This window comes from Bombina bombina, chromosome 3 (assembly GCF_027579735.1).
Source record: "Bombina bombina isolate aBomBom1 chromosome 3, aBomBom1.pri, whole genome shotgun sequence".
Classification (NCBI taxonomy): Eukaryota; Metazoa; Chordata; class Amphibia; order Anura; family Bombinatoridae; genus Bombina; species Bombina bombina.
This window is the reverse complement of record NC_069501.1, coordinates 1,030,864,162-1,030,878,870: the sequence shown is the minus strand read 5'-3', so window position 1 is coordinate 1,030,878,870 and position 14,709 is coordinate 1,030,864,162. Positions and strand designations below refer to the sequence as shown.

The following is a 14,709-nucleotide window of genomic DNA, read 5'->3' as shown; positions in this document are numbered from 1 at the left end:
TCCTGCATAAATTACGATCAAGCCGATACTACTTCCTAATAAAAGCAGAACTTTATTTTATTGTAACATGACCTATCCTTTTGGTTTTACAAACGTGACAAAAGTCCTGCTTTTATTATCAAGAAGTGTCAGCTTGATCGTAATTTATGCAAGTCTTGTTCCATTAGCACCTTTCTGGCCAGTCTACTCCCTAGTTTTTTTGGGGGGGTGGGCTTGATAAACGTGGTCTCACTTAGATTCCATCAATAGCTAAGCACATATATTCTATAACTGGCTTAGCTAATAGACTAACACAAAGATATTCCAAAAACCCTGGAGGAGTGACACGGGACAGCAATGTAATAGGGAAAGTGTAGGAAATTTGTGAGGCTGTTTTAACCCTGCAGAACTTTACTTACTGAGTATTGTCTGTTATTTCAAGAACTACACCTCACATACAGTGGTGGTTATATGGGAATGCTGATTAGTACTGTTAATCATTAGAATAGCACCCCTCAATTCTCAAGCATACCATTAACCACAAGTCTCTCCATAACATGTAATTTGCTTTATTCAAGACAAGAGAGAGCAACTGGGGATAAGGGGATTTAAATAACCAATTAGAGATAGAAACTGACTTAGGGGCAAACCAAGTTATCAGCCACCAGTGTTTAAGTTCTTTAGCCCACTGGGCTCATAATTTCCAGAGCAAATCTAGTTGATTATGATAAATACTGTCTTCATCTGAACCTTTTTAGGTCTCTAACTTAGCTTTTTTTATTTTTGAGTTAGTATTATATGGTCCAACATATGTTACCAGCAATCTCTATTACCAGAGCTCCAAACTTTTCCTCTGTCCCTCCCACAGCTCTTCTGAGTTATAAATATTCCAAAGACATGTCCCCAAACTGCCCTAACTCTGCCCACAGCACACCCAGCCAGCCCCTCCCCACACAAAACCTATAACTCTTCCCATGCTCATGAATCCACCCACAAGGGTCTCACTGACTTAGTCAAAGTCTTCTATACTAGATGGCATCCAGAAAATATTGTAATCATGTCTTAAAGGGACATAAACATTTATTTACTTATGTATGCATAGCATATATTATCAAATAAAACACTACATTGTAAAAAAAATGTTGTTCTAAGTTTTTTTATAGAGCATTAGTTGATATTTAATTTAATTACTTGTGAAAGGTAATAAAAATGTGGTGCGGATTTTTTCTGAAGGTCATGGTTTTTTTAAGAAAGAGAAAAAAAAACATAACCCGTATTGTGTTTTTAAATTATTGGTGGGTGGCTTGCAGTGCAGCAGCTTACATTTTCAGTCCTCAAAGCTGGGGCCAGGCTGGGAGGTTGATTTGGAGAAAAAGATTTTTCAGTTCTACATGATCCCAAAGACACTGAAACCCAAATGCTCTGTCTCTCCCCCCTGGATAGTGACATAAGATTTTTTTTATTGCTTCTCCATTTATGCATTGGTAGCACTCTTATCTGGCTATTTTTTGTAAAGCAATGTTTAGTATAATAGTAGAGAGATGTAGAAATTGTATATTAGGGGTATTATGTCCTGTAAATATTGCCAATCCCAAGATCTGTGTGTGTGTGGGGGGGGTTCTGTGAGTGTGTGTGGGGGGGTCTGTATGTGTGTGGGGGGTTCTGTGAGTGTGTGTGTGGGGGGGGTCTGTATGTGTGTGGGGGGTTCTGTGAGTGTGTGTGGGGGGTCTGTATGTGTGTGTGGGGTTCTGTGAGTGTGTGTGGGGGGTCTGTATGTGTGCAGGGGGTCTGTATGTGTGTGTGGGGGTCTGAGTGTGTGTGTGGGTCTGTCTGTGTGTGTGTGGGTCTGTGAGGCTCAATGTGTGTGTGGGTCTGTTTGTGTGTGTGTGTGTGTGTGGGGGGGGGTCTGTGAGACTCAGTGTGTGTGTGGGTCTGTCTGTGTGTGTGTTTGTGTGGGTCAGTCTGTCTGTGTGGGTGTTTTTTTTTGTGAGGGTGGGTCTGTCTGTGTGGGTATGTCTGTTTGTCTGTGTGGGTCTTTAGACCGCTGCTTCATAACTGGTGTTTCTGGCAAGCCTGCAGGCTCGCCAGAAACACGGGGCATCAAGCTCCATACGGAGCTTGAGAGATAGGCCCCTATGTGTTAGTTTTTTCCACTTTTTTTGCTTTATTGAATTCTATGGGGGAACTTGTAAATGCATTTGTGATATTCTAACTTTGGGTTTTTCCGCGCATTGGGTTAACTTGTAATATGAGCGCTACCCGACTCACGCAAAAACCTTACTTCTAACAAAGTTAACATGCGAGTGGGAGCAATAAATATTGCTCCACTTGTAATCTGGCCCTTAATTAGTAATAATAACAATTGAGCTGAATATCTGAGCCTAATAGTGAAGAAACCCCCCCACAGAATGTTTCATATAGATGTTTGTAGGCACATATACATTATATTGTATCATGTTGAAAAAAGATAAAATAATCATCCTTATATATAATGTATTTTTACACTGTGATGGTGGATTCATCACAGCTTATTTTCAATAACAAACCAAGTTATAATAGTATCATTGGCTCATTAGGTAACAGATTTTGCCTGATCAGTAGGATGGTTCTTTGTGCAATATAAAGGTTGCAGTTTATAGTTATATTGAATGGATTACCTCATCAGTCATTATAGTTGCCATTGAGCGGCCAATTTCATGATATTGCTGCGCTTTTCCAACTGGTCCCAGCAAAATAAACAAAAATCTGAAAAGAAAGTGAATACTTTACAAAATGAGGACTAATTATATATATATATATATATAAAAGAAAACATGAAGCTAACAATATAGGGTGTGCACTAGAACCATAATTCTAAACAAAAATATACAAATATCAAAACAGTTTTAAAGGATTTACCTAGCTAACGGCTAGATTACAAGTGTTGCGGTACGGCTTTTAACACTGCGTAATGGCCAGGAACGCATATTACGAGTTGTGTCGGTATAGCTATACCGCAAGCATTTTAGCCTGTAATGCAACGTCCATTCCGCACTCAAAAAAATGATGTTTTTGTGTGGGATTTTCATAGCGCCGGTATTACAGGTAGTGCGGTCCGGCTAAAATGCTTGCGTTACAGCCTATACAGACACGATCCTTACTACCATCTGAGAGCAGTAGTTATGGATTTTGCAAAACAAAAATGTTTCACAAAACTCATAACTGAAATGTTACAAAGTACACTAACACCCATAAACTACCTATTAACCCCTAAACCGCTGCCCTCCTGCATCGCAAACACTATTTAAAACTTATTAACCCCTAATCTGCCGCCCACCCACATCGCGACTATTAAATAAACCTAATAACCTCTAATCTGCAGCCCACCCACATTGCCAACACTATAATAAAGCTATTAACCTATAATCCGCCGCTCCCCGACATCGCAGAGTTATTAACCCCACATCACCGCCACTAAATAAACCCATTAACCCCTAAACCTCCGGCCTCCCACATTGCTGCCACTAAATAAACCTATTAACCCCTAAACTGCTGGCCCCACACAACACAAAACACTAAATTAAACTATTAACCCCTAAACCTAACACCCCCTCTAACTTTAAATTACAATATAACTATATTTAAATAAATAAAAACTTACCTGTGAAATAAAAATAAACCAAACATTAAACTATAAATTAACCTAAAATAACTATTCTAATAAAATTAAAAAATATTACCAATTAAAAAATCTAAATTACAAATTTAAAAAACCTAACACTATGAAAAAAAATAAAAAATCTAAAATTACAAAATATAATAAACACTAAATTACGAAAAATAAAAAACACTAAGCTTACAAAAAATAATAAACGAAATGATCAAAAATAAAAACAATTACACCTAATCTAATAGCCCTATAAAAATAAAAAGCCCCCCAAAATAAAAACACCCCCTAGCCTACAATAAACTACCAATAGCCCTTAAAAAGGCCTTTTGTAGGGCATTGCCTTAAGTTAAACAGCTCTTTTACCTGTAAAAAAATACAAAGTCCCCCAACAGTAAAACCCACCACCCAACCAACCCCCCAAAATATAAAAACCCAATTCTAAAAAAACCTAAAGGGGCATTTGTATGGGCATTGCCCTTAAAATGGCATTTAGGTCTTTTTCACTGCTCTTAAAAGGGCATTCAGCTGTTTTACAAAAGCCCAAAGCCCTAATCTAAAAAAAACCCACCCCACGGTTCCTGAAATCCGGACATCCATCTTCATCCAGACGGCGAGAAGTCTTCAACCAGGTGGCTACATCTTTATCCATCTCGGGGACGTCATCTATCTTCATCCCGGCAATGCGGAGCCATCCTGGAAGCCGATCCCATCCTGCGTGGAGTGTCCTCTTCATACGGTCACCGCCGTACACTGAAGTTGAATGCAAGGTAGCCGATTCAAAATGGCGTACCTTGCATTCCTATTGGCTGATTTGATTCTTCAAATTCAAAACAGCCAATAGGATGAGAGCTACTGAAATCCTATTGGCTGTTCAAATCAGGCCCTTTTAGGGGCTATTGGTTGTTTATTGTAGGCTAGGGGGTGTTTTTATTTGGGGAGCTTTTTTATTTTTATAGGGCTATTAGATTAGGTGTAATTGTTGTTATTTTTGATAATTTAGTTTATTATTAGGTTTTATTAATGGCGGATTAGGGGTTAATAACTTTATTTAGGTGTCGGCGATGTCGGGGAGCAGCGGATTAGGGGTTAATAACTTTATTTAGGTGTCGGCGATGTCGGGGGGCAGTGGATTAGAGGTGTTTAGACTTGGGGTTTATGTTAGGGTGTTAGGTTTAAACATAACTTTTTTTCCCCCAAAGACATCAATGGGGTTGCGTTACGAAGATGGGAGACGTCAAAGCAGCCCTTGGATTTTATGCGGTATGGAGCTTAACACCACCATATCGCACACACAAGGAAACTTTTCAGTAACTCTTAATGGCAGCGCTATGGAGAGTGAAATAACGTAACTTTTTTGGCGTTAGTTTCACACTCTGTTTAGCGCAAAATTTGTAATCTAGGTGTAAGTAATCTATGTGTAAGTATGTGAGCAAACAGCAATGACTGATAATGACAATAATCAGCCCAAACACACAAATAAGAGTGGCTTGTTATGGCTATTTGAGGACTACAGGGGCCTGCACAATTATTTTTTTCACTCAGAGTTCTGGGCATATTTTATAAACAATGTATAAAAATCTCAATAAATACATTAAAATAAAAATTGTGTTCAACAACATTATACACTGAGGGTAAGGTGGGAAGGGCAATCATGAGGATTTTTAGACATTTAAATTACATAAAACTCAAAAATGATCAGCACATGACTGAGTTTCAGTTTTTAATAGACACATTCTCAATACATATGTATTGAGGAAAATAATACTAGTAGAAGTTGATTGTTCTGTAACAGCTTTCAATGTGGATGAAGTGTATATGTACCTATGTCACATGCCAGGGGTGTATTTCGGCCTAGTTAAACAAGGCACTTGCCTATGGTGACAGATTTGGGTGGGGACAGCACTTTTTGAGTCTCACTACACACACACTAACTACAGATGCAACACAGACTCACACTGCACTAGACACACTCGCCACACACATACACATTTGAACATAAACATTTACTTTGGAAATGCCATGATAAAAAAGTCACGTTACACCCTGACCAAGAAATATTATGGCCAAAAAAGGCTTAAAACCTGAGAGGTTGGAGGTGTGGGGGCAGCAGAGTTTTGAGTGCCTAGGGCAGCACAAAACTTAAATATGCCACTGCCATATACACACACCTTTAAACACCCTACCTGCTCAGAAAACTGTCAATGGCACATATTCATCGTTAATTATGCAGATGGCGGCATTGCAGAAGGTGCAGTGTTTTAAACAGTGCTAAGTTTTACTAAAAGCCTTTTTGCAAATACATGCGTAGAGCAAAATATGTTTCTCTTTAAAACTAAAATGTAGTCATGTGCATTTTAGTTTTGTGTCCCTTAAAGGGATACATAACTCAAATTTTTTCTTTTGTGATTCAGATAGAGCATGCAATTTTAAGCAACTTTCTAATTTACTCCTATTATCCATTTTTTCTTCATTCACTTGCTATCTTTATTTGAAAAAGAAGGCATCTAAGCTTCTTTTTTGGTTCAGTACTCTGGACAGAACTTTTTTATTGGTGGATGAATTTATCCACCAATCAGCAAGAATAACCCAGGTTATTCACCAAAAATGGGCCGGCATCTAAACTTAGATTCTTGCATTTCAAATAAAGATACCAAGAAAATGAAGAAAATTTGATAATATGAGTAAATTAGAAAGTTGCTTAAAATTGCATGCTCTATCTGAATCACGAAAGAAAAAAATTGGGTTTAGTGTCCCTTAAATCTCTAACTCATATATATCATAAAGTCAGTGCATTACGGAAACCCTTTACTAATTGTTATTAAGGTTACTAATGTTCTCTTTGCAGCATTCCAGGGGACATTGAAGGGATATGTTACTGATGGGAAAAATATGCTTCCTTGCTTGCCACAGGGTTTCTATGATTTATGATGCTCACCTTGTTGGGATTGGTACTTCTGTGATCCCAGTGAGGAGAACTGCGGGAGAAAGACGCACAAATGCGACAATAGGACGTTCCAGAAAATCTAGCTCTCCCACTAGAACATTGGAAGCTTCCGCTCCGGTAGGAATTTTTTTCATGAAGTGAAGATCCACCTTGTAAAGCAGAGAAAAGATTTATAAACATAGCTACTTTCATGTAACCATAAGAAACTAATGGTTCTAGCGTTTAGGTACGGAGTATACATAAGGAATTAAAGGGAGAGGTCCCTCTTCCTCCTGTACTAGATTTGTTTAGTTTTGTTACGTTTTGTACTTCATCACAAATCCTTGTCATTGTATACCCCTATCATTGTATCCAGCGCTACGGAATTTGGCGGCGCTATACAAATAAATGATAATAATAATAATAATAATAATTCCCAAAGCACTGATGATAGACAAGGAGACACCTTCGTAAGCTTAAAAAGAAAGTGTTGTTTTATTTAGGACAAGAACTTACATTTGTTTGTTTTGTTTGTTTTTAGAAAAGCTGGACAGTGTTTAAAAAGACTTTTAGAGGCAAAATGGTCTTCGGTGTCACTTTAAATGTGAAACAATTGAACCGTTTATAGAATGTAGTATTATTAATTATTTAGTAAATATTTGTTATTTATTTAGTTTATACTCAGTTTAAATTTGTAATAAATAAAATGCTTTAGCCTGTTTTTCATATTTTAGTTTCAGTTTTATCCATGTGTTGTGAACTATAAGCACCCTTGACTTATCAATCACAAATGTGCCAGGTGTGTCACTCTGAAAAAGAATTCTCCCCCAGGGAATCAAGCGGAATCTTAAAAAATGTATATATATTTGGAAACTGATAGAACACATTATTTTGCTGTATTATGCATGAAGTTAGCGGCCATTTTCTTATAATAACTGAGATGAAATTATTTAAGCAGTGGTTTGCTAAGTAATATGTGTAATACATATAGATATCCTAAGTGCTTATTTCTTTTGAATATTATAAATAAAACAAGATTATTTTATTCTACATTTCTTAACAAATCTGTTTAGCACATAATTCTTTGAAATCATTTTTAACTCTAATAAATGACTGGACACAATGTTAAAATTAAAATAAAGCTATGCATTTTAATATGTGATAACAAAGGGTCTAGGGGCCCTATAGGAGGTACTAGATGTGATGGCCAGATTACCTATATGATAACACAGACTCTCAATATGGGGATTAAATATAAAAATAAACCAATGTGACTCAATAAAGGAAATGTACAATAAAAGAGTGTGTGTCTCTCATACAACACCAAGAACTCTTATATAACTAATGAGCTAGTGTGTCCATATAATCACCCAGTCCCAAAAAGAGTCCTTATGGTGCCATTGGTTCTTGAGAAAGAATAGAAGTTGGTAGTCAATCCATTCAGATGAGGCAGAACTCTGACTTCACCATAGGTAGTAGGCAGTTCTAAACAAAGTTAAGTAAAGAGGCGCCGTATGTGTGAATCGGTAACCAACAAGGAATAAACACATAGAAGACACAGGGTACTTACATGAAGTAAAGGCACCCAATTGTGCCAATAGGGGCAGGCTGGTTTTCTGCAGCAAACCAGCTAGCTGAACCAGGGCAATATGCTGGAAACACTAATGTGATCAGCCCCAGATGGATGACTGGGCTCAGGTGATGTTTGGCTCCAAGAGTAGGAACCAAAAAAAAAGCACTGAGGAGTCTATACCAAAACCTCCCAAGGTAGCGTAGTAGAATATACACACAGCAATAAGAGCTTGTTATATAAAACTTTTTAAAAATGTTTAATATAGCAACATAAAACAAAAGTTCAAAACAGCTCATGCCAAAAAGTGCACAGGTAAAACAATACAATGCATTTCACGGTATCCACCGTTTCATCAGGCCTAAAAATATGGTATACATTCAGACCTTATATAAGGCTAAGCTACCTAATAACAGTATGTAAAACCCCTCCCCCTACAATAAGTGTACCAACCAATCAGGGCACCCTTTGTCTCATCCGTGGTAAGTTGTCACACCTGTATTTTTAGCTTAACTATAATGCTTACGTTGATACATTTACAAATTTTGATAAAGATACCTATTGTTCTAAACACATCAAAGGGCTCTTAAAAGTGATTTTGCATAAAACACTCAAAATGACAAACAAACCACGCCAGCCGTGTGTAATGGCTAACAATACTATTATTATTATTATTATTAGTTGGTTATAGCTAAAATGTTAACTTGATGCTTCACGTACCTGAATTGATGTATTTAGGTGAATGTCTTATATGGTTGCTAATGTAATAAATTGCTTTGTAAGTTGGCTTGTTGCTAAAAGTTTTCAAAGGAGGACATTAAATTAATAAGGTGAGAGTGCTACGTAACTAAACTACATACGCTGGATTCACAAGTCAACGTTGTAATGCGTCACTAAACTGCGAAACCTTGGTTCTCAATTGGACCACTATTCAATGATCCTACCAATCCTCATAGGGAACTCCTGACTCCTCCCTCTTATGTCACCCATTCATGTAAAGTGACGGGTGGTAATCGTTGTTAACCACTACACACGGCTGGCATGGTTTGTCTGCCATTTTGAGTGTTTTATGCACAATCACTTTTAAGAGCCCTTTGATGTGTTTAGAACAATGGGTATCTTTATCAAAATTTGAAAATGTATCAACGTAAGCATTATAGTTAAGCTAAAAATACAGGTGTGACAACTTACCACAGATGAGACAAAGGGTGCCCTGATTGGTTGATACACTTATTGTAGGGGGAGGGGTTTTACATACTGTTATTACGTAACTTAGCCTTATATAAGGTCTGAATGTATACCATATTTTTATGCCTGATGAAATGGTGGATACCGTGAAACACGTTGCATTGTTTTACCTGTGCACTTTTTGGCATGAGCTGTTTTGAACTTTTGTTTTATGTTGCTATATTAAACATTTTTAAAAAGTTTTATACAACAAGCTCTTATTGCTGTGTGCATATTCTACTATGCTACCTTGGGAGGTTTTGGTATAGCCTCCCCAGTGCTTTTTTGGTTCCTACTCTTGGAGCCAAACATCACCTGAGCCCAGTCATCCATCTGGAACTGATCACATCAGTGTTTCCAGCATATTGCCCTGGTTCAGCTAGCTGGTTTGCTGCAGAAAACCAGCCTGCCCCTATTGGCACAATTGGGTGCCTTTAAGTCATGTAAGTACCCTGTGTCTTCTATGTGCTTATTCCTTGTTGGTTACCGATTCACACATACGGCGCCTCTTTCTTTATCTTTGCATTTTAATATGTACCTATATACTACAGTAGCATTCAAGTTAACCAAAGGCATGATAAGCAGGCACAGAATTGCTTTAAAATTTCCCCTATAAATGTTTTCCCCATCTAAATTCCATATTTCTTACAAGACTTGTTAGTATTCCAGGATGTTTTCCTGCTTTATATAAGTCCTACTCTCAAGATGTCCAAACTCTGCTTAAACTATCTAGACCACACCCATAAGTAGCACAAAACCCACCTCTGACTACCCAAAGTCTGCCTCATTACAAAAACCCTGTCCCCTAAACACAACCCATACCTATATCATGAGTTCCCCACTGTCAACTTGTATCTCCTATTACGAATACAAGAGCATTTACTGCCTCGGTGAAAGGGTCTACACTTTTGTCAGTAGTGATACATAAGCATTCTTACCTTGCTTAAATCCACAGCACTACTATTGTCATGATTTCCTCCATTCTTAACATCCAGTGTAGAGGGAGTAGGTTGTGGAGAAACAGAGAGTGCTTTGGGAGGAAAGGACACATTGTACTATACTATAAGATTTCACATTAAGAGGAAAGAACACAGAGTTTATTGATAATCTATTGAACTTTTAAGCAAACATATCACTAAGATTTAAAAGAAAATGCATTATAGTCGATTGAAGCATTTTTGCAATACGCTTAAGTAAGCAAAAATACTAATAATATTACAATTTATCACTGTTTTAGTGATTGTGTTGTTGTTGTTGAAGCTGTTGGGTAAGAGGGTTTAATTTCTGATCTAGTAAGGGTATACCAATAGGGGGGATCAGTTGGGGGATTTAAAAGTTAAGGGGCATTGCAAAGGGGGAATATCTAGTAGAAAAGTAGCTATGAGGGGGGCAAATAATTTGTGCTGGTGAGAGGTCAGGTTAGTTTTAATTGTAGTGAGGGGGCTAGGGACAGAGCAGCTAGGGTTATTTGTAGAGGTCAGGGTTATGTGAATGACAGTTAGGGCTAATGAGCTACATTATTGGCATCTATGTAACATTGTTATAGCTGTTGGGTCACTGGCCGCTGATCATAACAAACATTATACTTTTAACAGCAAGTGACATATTGTGTGGGGTCAGTATATAATGGCAGTGACAGTCTAAAAGAAGTTATTAAAATTAAACTGGGCAAAATCTGTGACTAGATTTTTTTCATAACAGTTGTATTATAGCAGATCACATAGGATATAGGACATATTTAGTGTGGGTCACGATAACTAATATCATGCATGCGTGCATATTACAAATTCAAAGTAAACGCGTTTACTCGAGGGCAAACTAAATAAGTTAAGTGAGAGTTAAAAAAATATGCATCAAAAACAACAAAAATACATTAAAATTTAAGTCTATGGGTAGAAGAAGCTAACATGGTTGCTTACGTGTAATTTACTTTCAACTTGTAATACACGCCTTAACCCACCCATGTTAAAACTTACTATTTTTGTCTAGTAAATGGGGCTCTGACTGCTTCTTTCCAACCTCGGCAAAAGAACGCACCATTGGGATGAGCGTGTTGCGTTTCTTCTCAATTTGGTGGTGGTGTTTCTTCAAAAGAGCTTCCTTCACTTTGACTCGGATATTTTCTCCTAATTCACCAGCTGAATCTTGATGGTCCAATATCATGTCTGTAAACACAAGTAGGTTATAATCAATTATAACCTAAATACCCCAATACAAGCTCTTTGGGCTACATAAATACAGTAAATGTAGTCTTCGAGGACTTTTAATTCTATTGATGTGGTAATGTGATTGCTTGATTGGTGTAGGAGATCATTTATATCCGGTACAGCAAATGAGATAAGATAAACATACTTAAAGGGACATGATACCCAAATGTTCAAGCACTTGAAAGTGATGCAGCATAGCTGTAAAACGCTGACTAGAAAATATCACATGAACATCCCTATGTAAAAAAAAGGAAGATTTTTACCTCAAATGTCCTAAGTTTTCACACCCCACTGTAAAGAGACTTTAGTCCCAGGGCTTCCAAGGGAGTGTGCATCTAGCATGGCACAGTCATGTTATTTTCCTATTCAGTTTAAGGAAGTTTACTTTGAAATATCATGCAAAGCAATGCAAGACCTGATCACTGATGATGCTGATCGGCTATTGTTTTTTTTTTCTTCCCAATTTGCAGCTTTTCAGCAGATCTAACTGTTCACAGAGCACTTACTCTGGTGCACTGTGGAAATTTTGAGGTAAAATATCTTCCCTTTTTACATAGAGATGTTCAGGTTTTATTTTCATGTCAGCTTTTTAAAGTTATGCTGCATCACTTTCAAGTGATTTAGCATATGAATATGATGTCCCTTTAATAAGGTTTTAAAATATGTCCCTGGATCTTAATGAAATGCAAATTTTCATAAAAACAATGTCAGTTTTATCTATCTATCTATCTATCTATCTATCTATCTATCTATCTATCTATTGCAATGCACAGATTGATTGCTGATATAACTATGCTGATTTATTTATATAAATGTCCCTTTAAATATTAGGCAACACAGAAAAACAAAATTCTTCACTACTTCTGCTAAGATGAATGAGAATAGCCTTATTTAATCAACAACATAACTAACAAAGGCCTAGATTTGGAGTTTGGCGGTAGCCGTGAAAACCAGCGTTAGAGGCTCCTAAAGCTGGTTTTAGGCTACCGCCGGTATTTGGAGTCATTCAAAAAAGGGTCTAACGCTCACTTTTCAGCCGCGACTTTTCCATACCGCAGATCCCCTTACGTCAATTGCGTATCCTATCTTTTCAATGGGATCTTTCTAACTCCGGTATTTAGAGTCGTGTCTGAAGTGAGCGTTAGAAATCTAACGACAAAACTCCAGCCGCAGAAAAAAGTCAGTAGTTAAGAGCTTTCTGGGCTAACGCCGGTTTATAAAGCTCTTAACTACTGTGCTCTAAAGTACACTAACACCCATAAACTACCTATGTACCCCTAAACCGAGGTCCCCCCACATCGCCGACACGCGATTAATTTTTTTTAACCCCTAATCTGCCGACCGCCACCTACGTTATACTTATGTACCCCTAATCTGCTGCCCCTAACACCGCCGACCCCTATATTATATTTATTAACCCCTAACCTGCCCCCCACAACGTCGCAGCCAGCTACCTACAATAATTAACCCCTAATCTGCCGACCGCAAAGAGCCGCCACCTACATTATAGCTATGTACCCCTAATCTGCTGCCCCTAACACAGCCGACCCCTATATTATATTTATTAACCCTAATCTGCCCCACTCAGCGTCGCCTCCACCTGCCTACACTTATTAACCCCTAATCTGCCGAGCGGACCGCACCGCTACTATAATAAAGTTATTAACCCTTAATCCGCCTCACTAACCCTATAATAAATAGTATTAACCCCTAATCTGCCCTCCCTAACATCGCCGACACCTAACTTCAATTATTAACCCCTAATCTGCCGACTGGAGCTCACCGCTATTCTAATAAATGTATTAACCCCTAAAGCTAAGTCTAACCCTAACACTAACACCCCCCTAAATTAAATATAATTTAAATCTAACGAAATTAATTAACTCTTATTAAATACATTATTCCTATTTAAAGCTAAATACTTACCTGTAAAATAAATCCTAATATAGCTACAATATAAATTATAATTATATTATAGCTATTTTAGGATTAACATTTATTTTACAGGTAACTTTGTATTTATTTTAACCAGGTACAATAGCTATTAAATAGTTAAGAACTATTTAATAGCTAAAATAGTTAAAATAATTACAAATTTACCTGTAAAATAAATCCTAACCTAAGTTACAATTAAACCTAACACTACTCTATCAATAAATAAATTAAATAAAATACCTATAATTATCTACAATTAAACCTAACACTACACTATCAATAAATAAATTAAATACAATTCCTACAAATAAATACAATGAAATAAACTAACTAAAGTACAAAAAATAAAAAAGAACTAAGTTACAAAAAATAAAAAAATATTTACAAACATTAGAAATATATTACAACAATTTTAAACTAATTACACCTACTCTAAGCCCCCTAATAAAATAACAAAGCCCCCCAAAATAAAAAAATGCCCTACCCTATTCTAAATTACTAAAGTTCAAAGCTCTTTTACCTTACCAGCCCTGAACAGGGCCCTTTGCGGGGCATGCCCCAAGAAGTTCAGCTCTTTTGCCTGTAAAAAAAAACATACAATACCCCCCCCAACATTACAATCCACCACCCACATACCCCTAATCTAACCCAAACCCCCCTTAAATAAACCTAACACTAAGCCCCTGAAGATCTTCCTACCTTGAGTCGTCTTCACCCAGCCGAGCCAAATTCTTCATCCAAGCGGAGCAAGAAGAGGTCCTCCATCGGGTAGAAGTCTTCATTCAAGCGGGGCAGAAGAGGTCTTCCATCCGATTGAAGTCTTCATCCAAGAGGCATCTTCTATCGTCATCCATCCGGAGCGGAAGCATCCTGAAGACCTCCGACGCGGAACATCCATCCTGGCCGACGACTGAACAACGAATGACGGTTCCTTTAAATGACGTCATCCAAGATGGCGTCCCTCGAATTCCGATTGGCTGATAGGATTCTATCAGCCAATTGGAATTAAGGTAGGAATATTCTGTTTGGCTGATGGAATCAGCCAATCAGCCAATCGGAATTCGAGGGACGCCATCTTGGATGATGTCATTTAAAGTAACCGTCATTCGTCGTTCAGTCGTCGGCCAGGATGGATGTTCCGCGTCGGAGGTCTTAAGGATGCTGCCGCTCCGCTCCGGATGGATGACGATAGAAGATGCCTCTTGGATGAAGACTTCAA

The 14,709-nt window shown here is 37.7% G+C and overlaps 1 protein-coding gene across 1 annotated transcript in view; it reads right to left on the bottom strand.

The window, feature by feature from the left end:
• The window catches only part of LOC128654350 (electroneutral sodium bicarbonate exchanger 1-like), a 150,036-nt gene that overhangs the window by 89,451 nt on the left and 45,876 nt on the right, over positions 1-14,709 (bottom strand). Inside the window, exons 4-7 of the mRNA XM_053708231.1 lie at positions 11,325-11,513; positions 10,287-10,378; positions 6,564-6,721; positions 2,637-2,724 (exon numbers count right to left, since the gene is read on the bottom strand). Of these exons, the coding sequence (XP_053564206.1) occupies positions 2,637-2,724; positions 6,564-6,721; positions 10,287-10,378; positions 11,325-11,513 (527 nt within the window). The remainder of the gene's footprint in view (positions 1-2,636; positions 2,725-6,563; positions 6,722-10,286; positions 10,379-11,324; positions 11,514-14,709) is intronic.